The sequence below is a fragment of the Neoarius graeffei genome, chromosome 5, assembly GCF_027579695.1.
Source record: "Neoarius graeffei isolate fNeoGra1 chromosome 5, fNeoGra1.pri, whole genome shotgun sequence".
Classification (NCBI taxonomy): domain Eukaryota; kingdom Metazoa; phylum Chordata; class Actinopteri; order Siluriformes; family Ariidae; genus Neoarius; species Neoarius graeffei.
This window is the reverse complement of record NC_083573.1, coordinates 111,800,073-111,817,634: the sequence shown is the minus strand read 5'-3', so window position 1 is coordinate 111,817,634 and position 17,562 is coordinate 111,800,073. Positions and strand designations below refer to the sequence as shown.

The 17,562-nt window shown below is 46.9% G+C and overlaps 1 protein-coding gene across 1 annotated transcript in view; it reads left to right on the top strand.

The window, feature by feature from the left end:
* Positions 1-17,562, top strand: part of mfsd1l (major facilitator superfamily domain containing 1-like) — a 50,653-nt gene that overhangs the window by 20,510 nt on the left and 12,581 nt on the right. The window contains exons 2-5 of the mRNA XM_060922771.1: positions 3,425-3,525; positions 3,673-3,779; positions 3,849-3,904; positions 9,473-9,616. Coding sequence (XP_060778754.1) covers positions 3,425-3,525; positions 3,673-3,779; positions 3,849-3,904; positions 9,473-9,616 — 408 coding nt within the window. The remainder of the gene's footprint in view (positions 1-3,424; positions 3,526-3,672; positions 3,780-3,848; positions 3,905-9,472; positions 9,617-17,562) is intronic.

Sequence of the window (17,562 nt, the reverse complement as noted above, 5' to 3'; positions counted from 1 at the left end):
CTCTCTGTGGTGTCCCGGCGTGGGGAACGGGGCCGGGTTTCTCTCTGTGGTGTCCCGGCGTGGGGAACGGGGCCGGGTTACTCTCTGTGGTGTCCCGGCGTGGGGAACGGGGCCGGGTTTCTCTCTGTAGTGTCCCGGCGTGGGGAACGGGGCCAGGTTTCTCTCTGTAGTGTCCCGGCGTGTGGAACGGGGCCGGGTTTCTCTCTGTAGTGTCCCGGCGTGGGGAACGGGGCCGGGTTACTCTCTGTAGTGTCCCGGCGCTGGGAACGGGGCCGGGTTACTCTCTGTAGTGTCCCGGCGCAGGGAACGGGGCCGGCAGCGCTCGAAACTAACGGTGTCCCGACGTCCCGGGGACCATAAAAAAGTCATCGGGACAGAAAATTATCATATCTGGGACAATCCCGGGACAATGGAAAAAAATGGATCTAGAAAAAAAGTTCTACATTAATATTATTTACAAAGCCGTAAACCGTACGTAGACATTCACCTAATTTGTCAATTTTAATTTTAAAACGTTAACAGCGAAAAATACGTAGTAGCTACACTTTCGATGCACCTGCATCCGTAGGCTACAGAGCAGCGCATTCTGTTCTTGAATCTTCGGCCGGAGTCCGCATTATATGGACTTGGAATGGAATTGCTACCGCACACGCTGCACCGACTCTTGCCAGAACAAAAATGCTTAAGTGGTTGAAGCGGACCGACCGCGGGGAAGAAACTGAAAGCCCAGACATAACGTCTCCGGGACCTTCAGGATCCAAAGTGTCATCGCCTGGTCTGCAGGCAACGCTAGCAACTGAATGAACTTAATGAACACTGTTAGACACGTTATAAAATACAACAGGAATGATGTGGATGATATTGACGGAAGATACCGTTCAACAGAATAAGTGAGTTTTCTTGGTGTCTTTCTCATTCAGAAAGTTTAGTCAGTCAGCAGCACAACTCGGCTCGGACCTGGCACTATGTTGATGTTGCTAACATTTGCACCCACGTTTCGGCAGCGAAAGTTCATAAAAATGGATAACGGAAAGTTCATAAAATGGATAACGGTAATGGATAACGGAAAGTTCATAAAAATGGATAACGGTAATGGTGAAAATTATAAGTTGGCCTTATAAGTGCCAACAGATATTTGAGGTATAAGTAGATGAAATGAACATGAAAGGGGTCTTATTTTCAACTAAAGTGTACTGCAGATGTAGGGAGTTGAAACATTTTCTGAACGAGCTAGTTGGCCCCTTTAAATAAACAGGTATCTATTCATACAGTGAGATCGCCAAAGTTTAATAAACTGAAAATGCAATAACTAATTTTGAAGTAGATGTATAGGACATGTGTCACTTCTGTCTTGTGACTTATTGTAAAAATATAAAGGGTTCAAAATCGCATAGTTACAAATGTAATAGTAACTTCATATGATAATATTAACCACTGGTTATTTCAGAGAGGAAAAAAATGGGGACACTATTGCTTCCATTCGGGACAATACAACACAGAATTCGGGACCACTGGGGGACACAAAGAAAAAAAGTTAATTTCGAGCCCTGGGGCCCGGGTTTCTCTCTGTGGTGTCCCGGCGCGGGGAACGGGGCCGGGTTACTCTCTGTGGTGTCCCGGCGTGGGGAACGGGGCCGGGTTACTCTCTGTGGTGTCCCGGCGTGGGGAACGGGACCGGGTTACTCTCTGTGGTGTCCCGGCGTGGGGAACGGGGCCGGGTTTCTCTCTGTGGTGTCCCGGCGTGGGGAACGGGACCGGGTTACTCTCTGTGGTGTCCCGGCGTGGGGAACGGGGCCGGGTTTCTCTCTGTGGTGTCCCGGCGCGGGGAACGGGGCCGGGTTACTCTCTGTGGTGTCCCGGCGTGGGGAACGGGGCCGGGTTTCTCTCTGTGGTGTCCCGGCGCGGGGAACGGGGCCGGGTTTCTCTCTGTGGTGTCCCGGCGCGGGGAACGGGGCCGGGTTTCTCTCTGTGGTGTCCCGGCGCGGGGAACGGGGCCGGGTTTCTCTCTGTGGTGTCCCGGCGTGGGGAACGGGGCGGGGTTACTCTCTGTGGTGTCCCGGCGTGGGGAACGGGGCGGGGTTACTCTCTGTGGTGTCCCGGCGTGGGGAACGGGGCCGGGTTTCTCTCTGTGGTGTCCCGGCGTGGGGAACGGGGCCGGGTTTCTCTCTGTGGTGTCCCGGCGTGGGGAACGGGGCCGGGTTTCTCTCTGTAGTGTCCCGGCGTGAGGAACGGGGCCGGGTTACTCTCTGTAGTGTCCCGGCGTGAGGAACGGGGCCGGGTTACTCTCTGTAGTGTCCCTGCGTGGGGAACGGGGCCGGGTTACTCTCTGTAGTGTCCCTGCGTGGGGAACGGGGCCGGGTTACACTCTGTAGTGTCCCTGCGTGGGGAACGGGGCCGGGTTACTCTCTGTAGTGTCCCGGCGTGGGGAACGGGGCCGGGTTACTCTCTGTAGTGTCCCGGCGTGGGGAACGGGGCCGGGTTACTCTCTGTAGTGTGCCGGCGTGAGGAACGGGGCCGGGTTACTCTCTGTAGTGTCCCGGCGTGGGGAACGGGGCCGGGTTACTCTCTGTAGTGTCCCGGCGTGGGGAACGGGGCCGGGTTTCTCTCTGTAGTGTGCCGGCGTGAGGAACGGGGCCGGGTTACTCTCTGTAGTGTCCCGGCGTGGGGAACGGGGCCGGGTTTCTCTCTGTAGTGTCCCGGCGTGGGGAACGGGGCCGGGTTTCTCTCTGTAGTGTCCCGGCGTGGGGAACGGGGCCGGGTTACTCTCTGTAGTGTCCCGGCGTGGGGAACGGGGCCGGGTTACTCTCTGTAGTGTCCCGGCGTGGGGAACGGGGCCGGGTTACTCTCTGTAGTGTCCCGGCGTGGGGAACGGGGCCGGGTTTCTCTCTGTAGTGTCCCGGCGTGCGGAACGGTGCCGGCTTTCTCTCTGTGGTGTCCCGGCGTGGGGAACGGGGCCGGGTTACTCTCTGTGGTGTCCCGGCGTGGGGAACGGGGCCGGGTTTCTCTCTGTGGTGTCCCGGCGTGGGGAACGGGGCCGGGTTTCTCTCTGTGGTGTCCCGGCGTGGGGAACGGGGCCGGGTTTCTCTCTGTGGTGTCCCGGCGTGGGGAACGGGGCCGGGTTTCTCTCTGTGGTGTCCCGGCGTGGGGAACGGGGCCGGGTTTCTCTCTGTGGTGTCCCGGCGTGGGGAACGGGGCCGGGTTTCTCTCTGTGGTGTCCCGGCGTGGGGAACGGGGCCGGGTTTCTCTCTGTGGTGTCCCGGCGTGGGGAACGGGGCCGGGTTTCTCTCTGTGGTGTCCCGGCGTGGGGAACGGGGCGGGGTTTGGGCTCAGACCTTTACACATGTAGTGCAGTCTGTAGGGTGCTGTGGGGTAGGGGCCAACTGATACCGTGTGTGTGTGTGTGTGTGTGTGTGTGTGTGTGCAGCGCACTACCGGTTCGTGGTGCTGTTCTTTAACTGCATGCTGACATTCGGCTCATACTTCTGCTTCGACATCCCCAGTGTCCTTCAGCAACAGTTCCAGGGGGTGAGACACACACACACTCTCTCACACACACACACTCTCTCTCTCTCTCTCTCTCTCTCTCTCTCTCTCTCTCTCTCTCTCACACACACACACACACACACTCCCTTTCTCTGACTCTCTCTCTCTCTCTCTCTCTGTCTGTGGCAGAACCTGACGTGTGTGAACTCCACGCTGAGGAATGGGACGGCGTGTGTGGAGGGACTCGGTATGACCCCACAGGAGTACAATCTGCTGTACGCCGTCTACGCGTGGACGTGAGTGTGAACACACACACACACACACTGACATGGAGCTGTGGTTAAATGTGTGTGTTTGTTTTACAGAAATGCTGTAGTGGTGATCTTGGCAGGATTCCTGATTGACAAACTGGGCAACCGCTGTGAGTTTTGTGTGTTCCGCCAGTTGTTTCTGTGATGGGAGTACTGTGTTTATCTGCTGCTTGTCCCTGTTGAATTCTCTGCTCACCTGGTGATTGTTAGGTGTGTGTGCTGCTGCTGCTGCTGCTTGTGTTTACATCTGCTTTGTTACTCGACGGGATTTGCCCATCAGTTTTGATTGCGTGAGCAATCAGCTGTTTTTATTTGCCAATTAGCTGGGCTTTTAGTGTGGTTTCGAGTGACGCTCCTTCCCAAAATCTCTCCCCGTCTCCTACATCTCTCATAACCTGCTCATCATGTGTCTCGACTCCATTCCTGTTTGTTCTCTCACCCACAAAAGGCACTTCATCATTATGGCCCCCCACAAGGACAGTGCCTCCGCAGCTTCATCTCCCCTTCAGCTGCCTTCTGGATCGCTGCTGGACTATGGAGCTGCCAGTCTGCCACACAGAAGGCTGACTTCATCTCTGGCCACGCCTCCTTCCTGCCCCTCCACGCCTTTGCACTGACAGAGACCTGGATTTCACCTGCAGCCCTCCCCACCTCCTTCTCCTTCTCTCACACCCTTCGCCCGTCTGATTGTCGTGGTGGTGGCACTGGTTTGTTGATCTCTGTCATGGAAGTTCTCATCTCTTCCACTCTTTTGAATTTCATTCCATTTCAGTCTCTTCTCCTGTTAAAGGTGCCCTTCCACCAAAAGCGTTTAACACTGGCTCTTTTTGAAATGCCATAGTTCACTCCGAGTTGCATCTGCATGCTGCATGTGAAAATGTAATTCTACCCCCATTCCCTGTATTACCTTATGAAAGAAAATAGTCGGAAAAATGAGCGGATCTGAAAAAGCCATACGATCTTACGTCACTTCATAAATTAGTATTCATGGCCTCGCCCACCTTGGCTTGCGACCGCCCACGGGAAGGAAGTTGGGATTTAAGCGCGAGGAGAAAGAGCAGAGCCCATCTCGTCAGTAGCTAACGAAGAGGACCTAACAGCAAGTTGAAAACATGGCTGAACAAGTTCGTGCCTGTGTTATTTGTGGCAGTAACACATCAACGTTGCATTTCTTGCCCAAGACAGAAGAGCTGAAGAAGAAATGGTTGGAATTTATGTTTGGAACACCACCAGCGCAGTGTAATGCAGCGTTAGTGCTGTGTTCTGATCATTTCAACCACAGGGACTTTTCAAACTTCGGTGCCTTCAGTAGTGGTTTTGCTTCGAGGTTGTTTTTAATACCTGGATCTGCACCGTCAAGACGATCGACCACCAGCTCACAAGCTGTCAGTAAAACATGAACTTTTTGTTCGAAGGTTTTTGTTACAGAACAGCATGTTCATATTCTCCACGTTAGCATGCATGACATGGTCACAAGCTCGGCAGGGATGAGAGTTTCCCACTTTTTCTGAGTAAAAAACGACCTTTTTATATTATGCCAAATCCGTTGAGAATGTTTTTTATTAATTTCGGGGGGTTGGGGTGTGTTCCTTCACGCTGTTCAAACTTTATTAACTTCAACGATGTTTACACATTATTTGTAAGTCGCCATCTTTAGTCTCGTTTAAATCTCGTTGAATGTGATGTAAAATTCGTGTTATCTACATTGTTATTGGTCAAAACATCGATGTCGAGACCATAATAGCCAATCAAAACAGTTTTTACAAAGACACCCACATCCTTTTTTTTTTTAAGTCACTCATTCATTTTATTCGTTTGTTTGTTCAGTAAAAACCCAAACATTTGTTGAATTTATCTTCTTATTTCCTCGTGTCGCACATCAATGAGGTCAGTGCACGGTATTTCAGGGCTTTTTCTAGAAAAATTTAGTATGAGGGCGCTCACCATGGCGAGGGAGTGAAACGACGGGGGGGGGGGATGGTGCCGGTTGTCCGTCCCCCCCTCTGCCGTGCAAAGCCTTTGAAAAATTGAGGCTACAATGGGACATTCTGAGGCTATCTGAGAGGGAAATTGTCTGTCAACACTGAAAAAGAAAAAAGTAATCTTCTTCTGCCCCGGACAGTCCTTGGCTTTCTTCCGTTTCGTGCTGCGGGATGACATCTTTAAATGCCCAAGTGTCAACAAAAACAACTCGCAAACTACTTCTGTCAAAAGCTCCCGCGCCGGTGGGTGAAAGGTCATTCAGTCTCGAGAAATCTCGCTCTACAAGTCAGCTGACCTTGTATGTAACCCATGTCAAATCTCGCGAGAGCAGCCGCGACAAGTAAACAACTAAACAACATGGCGCCTCAGTCTGGAAAACGCCAATTCGGATCGTTTTTGCACCGTCTGGCGGTGTATCTACTATGATTGGAATATTTTTGGAGCAATTATAACGTATTTGATGATCAGACACATTATCACGTGGTGTTGCTGGGATGTTTTCATGGAGAAAAGATCGTGCAGTAGTATATAAGTGCATGTCCTAAGTGTGACTTGGGGTTCAGTCGGCATTTCGGTATGGAGGCGCACGCCGAGAGTAAGAGGGCGCAGCGCCCCTGTTCCCCGGTTTAGACGAAAGCCTGGTATTTTTTTTCCCTTCGCGGTTTGTTCCTTCTCTCTTGCCGTAGTAAGACACCCACATCCGCTTGTTCTGACCCACTGGAGGGAGCGTCACAGTGCTGTTAGCCAATCAGAGGTAACACGTTTACATGTCATGAATATCAGTGAGTAAGAGCTGAAATCCTGTTGTTCTCCCGCCACCCACTCCTCCACCAAACTAGAACAGCCTGAAACAGGAGAACCACAGCATTTTTTTTTTCACCAAAACCGGCTCACAGGGCATTCATTCATACTAGAGACCACCGCACAGTTAATGAAAAAACGATGCAATGAGACCTTTAACCTTTTTGTCATTGTTGTTGTTTGTCACCCTCCTGGCTCTGTGGGATGTTTCTTTGATGAACTGGACATCTTACTCAGCTCCTTCCCAGAAGATGGGACACTACTGATGTTCCTGGGAGACTTCAACCTCCACCTCGACGCCTCCCACTCTGCTGCCTTCCTTCCCCTACTCCACTCATTTGACCTCTCTGTGCTGAAATCTCCTTCAACCCATAAAGCTGGCAACCTTCTAAACCTGGTCTTCCTCCGAAACTGCTCTGCCTCAGATCCCACAGTTACCCCTCTCCATCTGTCTGACTACCACTTCATTTCATTCTTCCTCCCTCTTCCTCTCCACCCATCATCCCCACTGTTACAGTCTGTCGTAACCTCCGCTCTCTCCCCCTCCTCTCTTGCCTCCTCGGTCACTGTCTCCTTCCCCCTGCTTGAATCCTTTACCAGTCTCCCCATGGAATCTCCTGCATCCTCCCTGTTCTCTCTCTCATCACTGGACACATTATCCCCTCTTGTCTCCAGGCCAGCAAGATCTTCCCCTCCTAGTCCCTGGATGTCCGGAACACTTTGCTCCGACAGAATCGGTCTCCGTGCAGCAGAGAGGAAGTGGAGGAAATCCAGGGCCCCTGCTGACCTGTCCCACTACCAGTCCCTCCTTGCTGAGTTCACAGCCTCACTCAAATCAGCCAAGATCAAGTTTTATCACTCCAAAATTCATACTTCCCTCTCCAACCCTTGTCAACTGTTTTTTCTGTTTTCTCTCCACCAGCTGCACCTCAGTCCTCCATCACTGCAGAGGACTTTGCAGTCTTTTTTTTGAGGAGATCATAGCCATTCACAACGCCTGCCTCCCACTCCCTGTCTCTTCCCCCTTGCTCTCTGCTTTTTCCCTTCTTTCCACTTCAGATGCCTCCCATCTCCTGCTCCAAGCCCCACCTGTGCCCTTGACCTTCTCCCCTCCTCTCTCTTCCAGACCATCACTCCAGACATCCTCCCATTATCACCTCCCTCATCAATTCCTCCTTGTCCTCCTGATGCTTTCCCTCCAGCTTCAAACGGGCCCACATCAGTCCTCTGCTTTAAAAAAAAAAAACCTTAGACCTCTGTCATCCAGAGTTACTGCCCTGTTTCTCTTCTACCCTTCTTGTCAAAGACACTTGAACATGCTGTTGCTAACCAACTCTCTTCTTTTCTCTCATGGAACTACCTCCTGGATCTTCACCAGTCTGGCTTCTGAGCCGGACACTCAACCGAGACTGTGCTTCTCTCTGTCAGTGAGGTACTTAATGCAGCACGTGCTGCCTCCCTCTACTTGATCTTTCTGCTGCATTTGACATTGTTGATCACTCCATCCTCCTGTCATCCTTATCAGCTCGAGGGATCTGTGGGACAGCCAGAGACTCGTTCAAGTCCTACCTCTCCAGTTGCTCCTTCTAGTTTACCTGGTCTGGTACTGTATCAGCACCACGCCCATTTACCACTGGCATTCCTCAAGGTTCAGTCCTTGGTCTGCTTCTCTTCTCCCTCTACACTCAGTCTCTCAGCCTGATTATCTCTGGTCATGGTCTGTCTATCCTACCACTGTTGTTATGATGACACCCAACTGTTTCTCTCTTTTCCTCCTTCTGACACAGATCTCTGCTCACATCTCTGCTTGCCTGTGTGACATCCAGAGCTGGATGGACAACGATCACCTGAAGCTCAGCCCAAGCAAGACAGAGGTAATCTACATTCCTGCTCCATCCCTGGACGTTGTCCTTTCCATGGGGCACATCTCTAGGTCTCTTTCCTCCAGTCCAAAGAACCTAGGGGTCGTGTTCGACGGCAAACTCTCCTCCTCAGCGAACATCGCTGCAGTGACCTGGATGTGTAGGTTCCTCCTCGACAACATCTGAAGGATTCGCTCTTTTCTTACCACCTACTTTACTCAGCTCCTGGTCCAAGCGCTGATCCGCTCCCACTTGGACTACTGCAACTCTCTCCTTGCTGACCTTCCAGCTTCTGCCATCAGACCCCTGCAGCTCATCCAGAACACTGCAGCTCCCCTGGTCTACAACCTCCCTCATTCTTCCCATGTTACGCCTCTGCTTGCCGACCTGCAGTGGCTACCTATCACAGCTCGCATCAAATTTAAGACATTGGTGTGAGCTTACCAGGCTCTCAAGGGGTTAGGGCCAGCATACCTCGAGAGTCTGACCCACCCCTACACACCAGTCGGATCCCTACGCTCTGCTACTACTGGTCACCTGATCCCTCCTCCTTTCTGCTCCTGCTCAGGACTGCTGTCTGTCCTGGTTCCCTGTTGGTGGAATGACCTTCCCGTTGAGGTCAGAACTGCTGACTCCCTGACCACCTTCAAGCGCAGACTGAAGACCCGCCTTTTCAGGCTGCACTTCTCCCCTTCTTCTGTGCCCACTGTGAAACTGTTTCAGTCTAGACCAACCCTGGGTGTGTATGGTCTCGCCTGGTGTTAGCTGTTTTGAGTTCTGATTAATCACAGTATTACACGAGGTATTGCTGTCGCTTATTCAGTTGGCACTAGAACTTTCTTGTGTAGAAGTTCAGCACTTCGTGTGCCTGACTTTTGCACTCGTATGTCGCTCTGGATAAGCGCGTCTGCTAAATGCTATGTCGTGTGTGTGAGAGAGAAATACAGATAGTTCCTGAGATGTTTGTATCTACCTGTAATACATTTCTAACAACCTCTCTGTGTGTGTGTGTGTGTGTGTGTGTGTGTGTAGTCGGCGTGTTCCTTTTCTCCTTCCTGTGTGTGTTAGGTTCCTCGATCTTTGCTTTAGGATCTCATTTTAAAGGATCTCCGTACCTGCTGCCACTCATGCTGACGGGCCGCCTGCTGTTCGGCTCCGGGAACGGCTCTCTGACCAGTACGTGTACACACACACACACACACACACTTGCACGCACACAGAGTCAGTGTTTTCCCCAGAAAAAAATTAAAGCCCTAAATTCTGGCATGATAATAATACACAGACAATTGAGCGCCAATGGCGTGAAGCGAAACTAGGGGGGTCCGGGGGCGTGGGCCCCCCCCCCAGAAAAGTTTTTGAAAATGGATGCTCTCAGGTGCATTTTCAGGGTCTCTGAGAGGTTTTAGATCCATGATTATAGGATAGATTTTACCAGTGTTTCACTGATTTCTGTCCTAAATAGAATTAATGTAAACACATTTGAAATTTCACCTTGCAAGCTACTGTTTTGTTATAGATTACTGAGGCATATGATATCGTAGACTGAAAATCTACGGGGATCCCTTAATTATTTATGATCAAGTCGTGTTGTAACAAAAATGTGCATGAAAATATGACCAGTGGTTTGCTCCATCTTCTGCAATCCAGTGAAGAGAATCGATCATCATGACCTCCTGTTGATCACAAAGGGATCTGAACCTAAGACCTGCCACCTTAAAATAAGTTGCTGTATTACTATAACTGTAATGATTTAGAATGTTTTGGATGCAATTACCGTAATATATGTAGAACTAAGATGCACTGAAAAGAAAAGTAAGGCAACTGCATATTATAAAGTTTACATTTTGGCACTTTATTAAATGGACTAGATTAAGATTAAAACATATTTAAAGGAAAAGAAAACTTAATTCATACATTTAAGTTTGCAGAAAGATTATGTACTTATAAACACATTCATGAAGAGAATTTGTTAATAAGTGTCAAATGCAGCATAATTGTGAATAATAATGATGAGCGTATTTGGCAGTGTGATGTCACGGTGAGCCTTTAACGAAAGAATAATCCGGAGCCGCCTTAAGTTAAATGGATCCCAGTGACATCACACTGCCAAAAATGCTCATGATTATTATTTGAAATGATGCTGTATTTGACACATTTGGACAACTTCACTTTGTGAGAGTGTTTATAATCACAGAATCTTTCTGCAAACCCAAACTAATGGATTAAGTTTTCTACTCCTTTAAAGCAGATTAATTCTCCTTGGCTTCTGCTTGGCCCGATGTTGGGGAACCCTCTCAGTCCATCTCGCTGTCATCCATGCTGATGTGGATTAATTTGTTCAGCGAGTCTCCTCGCTTATTAAAATCAGTCGGCTTTGTCCGTCTGGTGGGGGACGACATCGGCAGCCAATGAGATCGCTTATAATGAATCGGAAAATTCCGGGATGTCTGACGTTTTCTTTCGATGTTTTTATTGGACGGTTTGAACACATGATCTTGACGTAGCCAACAGATTAGTTTGTTTACATCGTACCACGCGGACATATTACTTTGACAGAATCAACACAAACATTGGGAAAAAAAGGCCGCTTGTTTAACACAAATATCGATCGATATGTAAATGGATCTGTTATTTGCTCTCCTGTGTATCGAGTTACTTGTGGGTAGGAAATTTAGCGTATCGGTATAAATCTAAGCGTATCGGATTTTAACTAATGCCGCTTTTCCACTACAAACGCGGCTGAGCCGTGCCGTGCTGAGTCGAGCTGAGCGGGGCTGTTGGAGTTGCATTTCGACTACAACCGCGCTGAACCGTGCTGGCTGGAAGTGGGTGGACACATTGGGTGGAGTTAGCGAAAGTGGGTGGACGTCATGTGATGTCGTTAAGCAGCGCAAACAGTGACATCAGTGACAGTGGCGGAACAAGTCAGAGCCGGGCCGGGGGCGGGGCAAATGACCGGGCCCTTTATTAAAGCTTATCATAACATCATTTTAGGCTACAAAATGTCCGCAACTGCGGTGTTTACCAATTTCAACACTACCGGGTGCAACTATGTTATTTAGTACATCAAGTCCTTCAAACGAACATGTAACTCAGAAACAAAAAACATTAGGATACTGTACATGGCTCATAATAAAACATCAATAGCCTATACTGCGCACATTATTTGAAGGGCATACGAATGAGCGCTCAGAGTGGTGACAGGAAGAGTCAGAAATAAAAGGAGGGCGGTGCAAACCTCACTGAATGCACTGTGTTTACCAATTTCAACACTACGGGGTGCAACTATGTTATTTTGTACATTAAGTCCTTCAAACGAACATGTAACTCAAACAAAAAAACATTAGGCGACATACTGTACATGGCTCATAATAAAACATCAATAGCCTACTGCGCGCATTATTTGAAGGGCATACGGTGAGCCTTGCGCTCCGCGAACTCGTCCACGATGCTCTGTATTGTATTGTATTGTTTATTTTTGAATAGGGACAGATACAAAGACATAGATATCTGGAACAGTTATCTGATGTATGCATCACAGTATTTGTAGCCAAAGCTAATTCACAACACTTGTCCCTAGTTGGGCTTTTAATTAAACAAAACAAAAAAAGAGAAAATGAATATTTAAAATCTATGAGAAAAAATATATATACATAAAAATAAAATAAAAAATAATGGTCATAATAATAACAAAATTAAAAATAACAATAGCAATAGTAAAAATAAAAAGACAAATAGCAAGCTAAGTATCTAAACTAATAATTCAAACTAAATATGAGAGCAGGATTGCTGTTGAACTAGCCATTGTTTTGTTTGTTTTTTGAAAGAGAGAAGTGTAGCTATGGATTTTAAACTGTCTGGTAGAGAATTCCATAATTGTGTTCCTTTTATTGAAAAAGAGGTTTGTGCAAATGAAGTTCTACGGAATGGAACAGTGCAATTGCCTTTTGACATTGCTCGGGTGGTGGATCTAGTACCACTTTGCAGTCTTGTTATTGACTCACAGAGCAGTTGAGGAGCAGTATTATTGAGGCATTTAAAAACCAATTTAACTGTGTATAATGAAATAAAATTAGTAAAACTGAGAATCTTATATTTGTTTAAAATTTGGCAATGATGATGCCTTATTCTTTTCTTGTCTAAAACTTTGAGGGTTTGGTTATAGAGGCATTCTATGCATTTTATTGTTGTCTGGTGAGCCTGAGACCATGTGGTCAAACCGTAAGATATATGTGAGAAAATCATAGAATTCATAAAAACAAAGGCACAATTTAGAGTTAAGCAATTTCTTATCATCTTAAAACATCCTAGATTTGCCTTAATAGTCTTACACATTTTCTTTACATGACTTTTAAAGTTCAACTGATAATCCATGATTATACCCAGATATTTCACTTCGGGGACTTGCTCAATGGGCTCACCGTTAATTCTTATATCCAGGGTGTTTATTGGTTGTTTCTTTATAGAGAAACACACAGAATTTGTCTTTTTAATGTTTAAAGTTAAACAGGATGAAGCCAGCCAAAATGCTATTTTATGCAAGGTAGTATTTAGTTTCTCAGCCACAAGAGTACAGGTCTTACCAGATGCATATACCACTGTGTCATCTGCATACATCTGTAGACCTATATCTGGGCACACATCTGGTAAGTCATTGATATAAAGACTGAACAGTATAGGCCCTAAGACAGTACCTTGAGGGATCCCCGTTTCAATTTTAAGAAAATTAGAACTCACATCATTAATAGTAACACATTGCTCCCGGCCCTTTAAGTATGACTCAAACCAAGACAATGACTTTTTAGAGAAATTGAACTTAATTAGTTTTGAAATTAAAATATTGTGATTGACTGTATCAAACGCTTTTTTTAAATCTAGGAATACTGCACCGACCACATGCCCTTTGTCAAGTGATTGTTTTATTTTTTCAGTTAAATAACAAGTAGCGGATTCTGTAGAGTAGTTACATCTGAATCCGAATTGCAAAGGATGCAAATAGTGATTTGACTCAAGGTAGCGCATTAGTTGTTCTGAAACAATCTTCTCCAGGACTTTAGAAAAAACTGGAAGAAGACTAATGGGTCTATAATTAGATATAATTCCAGCATCTCCAGATTTAAAGAGTGGTATTACTTGAGCAGTTTTCCACCCATCTGGAAATTGTCCAGTTTTAACAGAAATATTAATAAGATGGGTGAGGGGTTGGACTAGGATGCTGCTGTATTTCTTGAGAAAAGCTGTGTCTAAATTATAGATGTCTTTTGAGTATGTGGTGTTTAGGTCATTTATAGCTTTTAAAACAGCAGTATAACTGACCTCTTTAAGGTGAAATGAATTCTCTTGGTCATCGATTAATGCTGTTTGGACAGCATTATTCTTACAGGGGAAACCTGAGGCAAGGTTCTTGACAGATTCTATAAAGAAATTATTAAATTCGTTTGAGACTTGTGTACTATCAGAGATGACATTTTCTCCAAATTTGAGTTTAAATTGATTTTGGGTGTTGTTACCCTCTGGATTTAATAGACTATTTAGTTGCTTCCAGATAAGCTTGCCATTCCCTTTGGCCTCTGATAAAACATGGATGTAGTAATTTGATTTGGACATTCTAAGCTGTTTAACCACCTGGTTACGCAGACTTTTATATAATTTTGAATCAATGTCACTACGAGTTTTAATAAACATTTTCAGAGTATAATCTCGCTTTTTCATCAGTTTTCGGATATCATCAGTCATCCATGGTAACTGAAATTTTTTGTGGGATTGTTTTGTCTTTTTCGTGAACTTGTCAATAATGCATACAATAGCAGATGTTAGATGATCACAGCAAGCATTTACTTGATCAAGTTGTAGGAGGTCATCCCAATTAACACCCTTTAATTCGTTCTCAAATGCAGTCATTGTTTTATGAGGAATCTTAAATCTATCGGATTTTTTGTTTTGATTTATAAACTTTGCCAATCGTTTTTTTGTGAGTTTTCTTGCAGCTAGTGTCAAATTATGATCTGACAAACCAGTGACTAAATTATAAGTTTTTATGATTCTGTCAGGCTTATTTGTAAACATTAAGTCTATTAGTGTTTGGCTGCTCTTGGTAATGCGTGTGGGGTTTTTAATCTGCTGGCTAAAATCATGTTTAAATGAGAGATCTTTAAAAAGTTTTCTACCGCGTTTGTCTAACCAATTTATATTAAAATCCCCGAATACCAGTATTTCACTGTTATGTTTAAAGTTTTTAAACAGTGCGTCTAAGTTCGCACAAAGCTTTGTAGTACACGCAGAAGGAGGGCTGTATACCACCATTATGTTAAATTGCATGTTTTGCGACAATGTGACATTAATACATAGACATTCAATATCAGCCGTCAGGGAGACTTCTTTTGCATTGAGCGAGTCCTTAACATATATAAGAACACCCCCTCCCCTCCCGAAAGTTCGGTCTCTTCTAAAACATTTATATCCCGGAACATTGATTATACTGGTTAAAATTTTTTCATGCAGCCATGTTTCACTAATACATAGAAAATCAATATTAGACTCGGACAGTAGCATTCTGATCTCATCACACTTAGGAACCAGACTTCGGATGTTTAGATGACCCCCCAAAATACCTTTAGGTTTTACCGTAGGGTCCCACACTACTTTGGCGTGATTAACAGTTTGAAAGAATAAAGTCCGTCTCTGCTTTGTCTGTGCTTGTGTTTGAAGTGATCTTACTTTAGTGGGGACAGTTGTTCCACGCCAGCCGGCACGGTCAGTTAAACAATCCAAGGCGCCTGTCGGTTCTTGTTTATTTCCAAGCTCTGCAGCCTCCACCAACCTTTCAACCATGCAGGATGGATTCACAGATCGTGCTGTTAAACTCTCCACGCCATGATGTAGATTCGGATCGCCGTAGCAGGCTCCGTCCTCGTTAGTCAAACGCGTTAGGAAACCTGCGGGTACTCCAGGTAGCGTGGGGGTGATCAGAGCCGCGACATCCATAGTAGGAAATTCCGCCGGTTGGCGAGGGAGGCCCGCCACGTTGTCAGCAGATATATCCACAGGGCCTGGGCCTGGATTGAGTTGTATGTCTCCAGCAAGCAAGATCAGGAAAAGAAGGTATGCTTTCCAATGCGATTTATTTGTTCTTATGCGCTTAGAGTAATGGACTGCCGTGCACAGACGGCGCCTTGGACCAAGGATTAAAAATGAACGATAAATGGCGAGTTGCCCATATCCAAAATTGTTCAGATGGAGTTTGTCCGGGATAAAACCCAGTGTTTGGACATTTCTTACGAGTTTTGGTGGGGATCTAGATGTTGATGATCCAAACAGACCCGTAGAGACGAGAAATGCCGCCACAGCACAGATAAACAGCAGTAGGCCTAACGTTAACAGGTAATTCAGGTGCCATTGTTCGTTTGCGTGCCGTCTCTGATGCTGTAGTTGTTTTTGTTCAACATGCACACAGGCACTACGTTTTCTAACATATTGCAGCAATGCACGTATTGTCATAAAAAGCTTATTAAAATTATATTTAAAATGCGTAAAAATATAAGTAAATCCGATAAAAAGTGCACCGATTGCAGCAAGCACGGAGCCCAACCAACCGTGCGTGTGCATGCGCGCCATGTTTTTCCTCAGTATATATATATACATATATATATATATATACATATATACATACTGAATCAGTATGTCACTGATTCAGTGATCTTTTAAGCGGTAGTCTCACGACCCGGATAGTAAACAATAAACATGGAGGACATGGAGTCGTTAGTGTTGCTGGTCTTGGTGCTGTGGCTTGTTGTCACCGACAACGCCAACAGATACTGGCAAGAGCGTATAGATGAGGCGAGGCGCATAAGGCTTCAGAAATTCTCGTAATTCGTAATTCTTCTTCTTCCGGGTTTGCGGTGTTTACAGATCCCAGCGCGCTCGCGGGGCGTGTGTGGGCGTGTGAGGACACGCCTCCTCACCAATCAGTGCACAGGGGAGTGTCTGCTCACGCCTCCAGCCTCACTCGGCACGGTTTGGCTCGCTTCAGCCCCACTCCAAAACGGTGCGAGTTTTAGGGGCTAAGCAGGGCTGAAACGAGCTGAGTCGTGCTGGTTTTTGGTAGTCGAAACGCGAGCCGTGTCGGGCTGAAGTGAGCTGAAGCGAGCTGAAGTGAGCTGAAAAAGGGTAGTGGAAAAGGGCCATATAGCGACTGAGCGTATCGGGCCCGACACGCTAAAACGCTTTGGGGAAACCCATGAGAGTACCAATCTGAGTATTAAATAAATGATCGGATTTGGAGAAACCTGCTAAAGAAAGCTCTCCCACTGACTTCACACAGGATGTCTGGAATATAAAGCGTCTGTGCAGTGCAAGGCCAGAAAACCAACAGCTCATCACCGTGACGCTGAACAGCCACGTGCGGACGATTTATCGAGGGTGAAGACACGACGTGCTACTTTAGGATGTTCACTAGAAAAGGATAATGAACTCCTCCTTTCTATTAGTCTGTGTTCACGAATAAAGAACAGATCATTCCACACTGAAATTCACTGCAGTGTAAAAACAATAAACCGCATTGCTCTTCCATCATGTTCTACCTCCATTCATTCATGGCGGCCTCAGCCGAGCCGCACGCCTGGAGGCCCAGTCATCCCGATCCGCCATGCATGATGCTAGTTCTAGTGCATCGAGGGCGCCCACATCCCTCTTAAGGGTGTCAATAAAGGTTGATGGGGGGCGCCCTCGGGACCGGTGACCATGATGCGGCTCCCACAGGATCATGGGAGAGGCTGTTGGGTCCCTACTCCTGAAGCAATGGCCAGCAAGCCCAAGCCTCCACCATGCGATTTTGTCGGTTAGTCTTGGGAGGGGACCATAGACCTCGCAGTTTGGCGTGTGGCTCTGCCAACTGATGTTAAGCGCAATCCGAGTGTAGCATCCATCGAGTGACTTTGCTGCCGTCGCTGTCAGCGTCCAACACTCCGACCCATAGAGAAGAACAGATTCCACTGTTGCCACAAAGAGCCTGCGTTTAAGCCCGTCAGATATGTGGGACTTCCAGACTTTCGACATTGAGTTGAGTGCCTGCCAGGCGAGGGCCTTGCGAATCTTGATATCACAGTCGCTAGAATTGACCCACG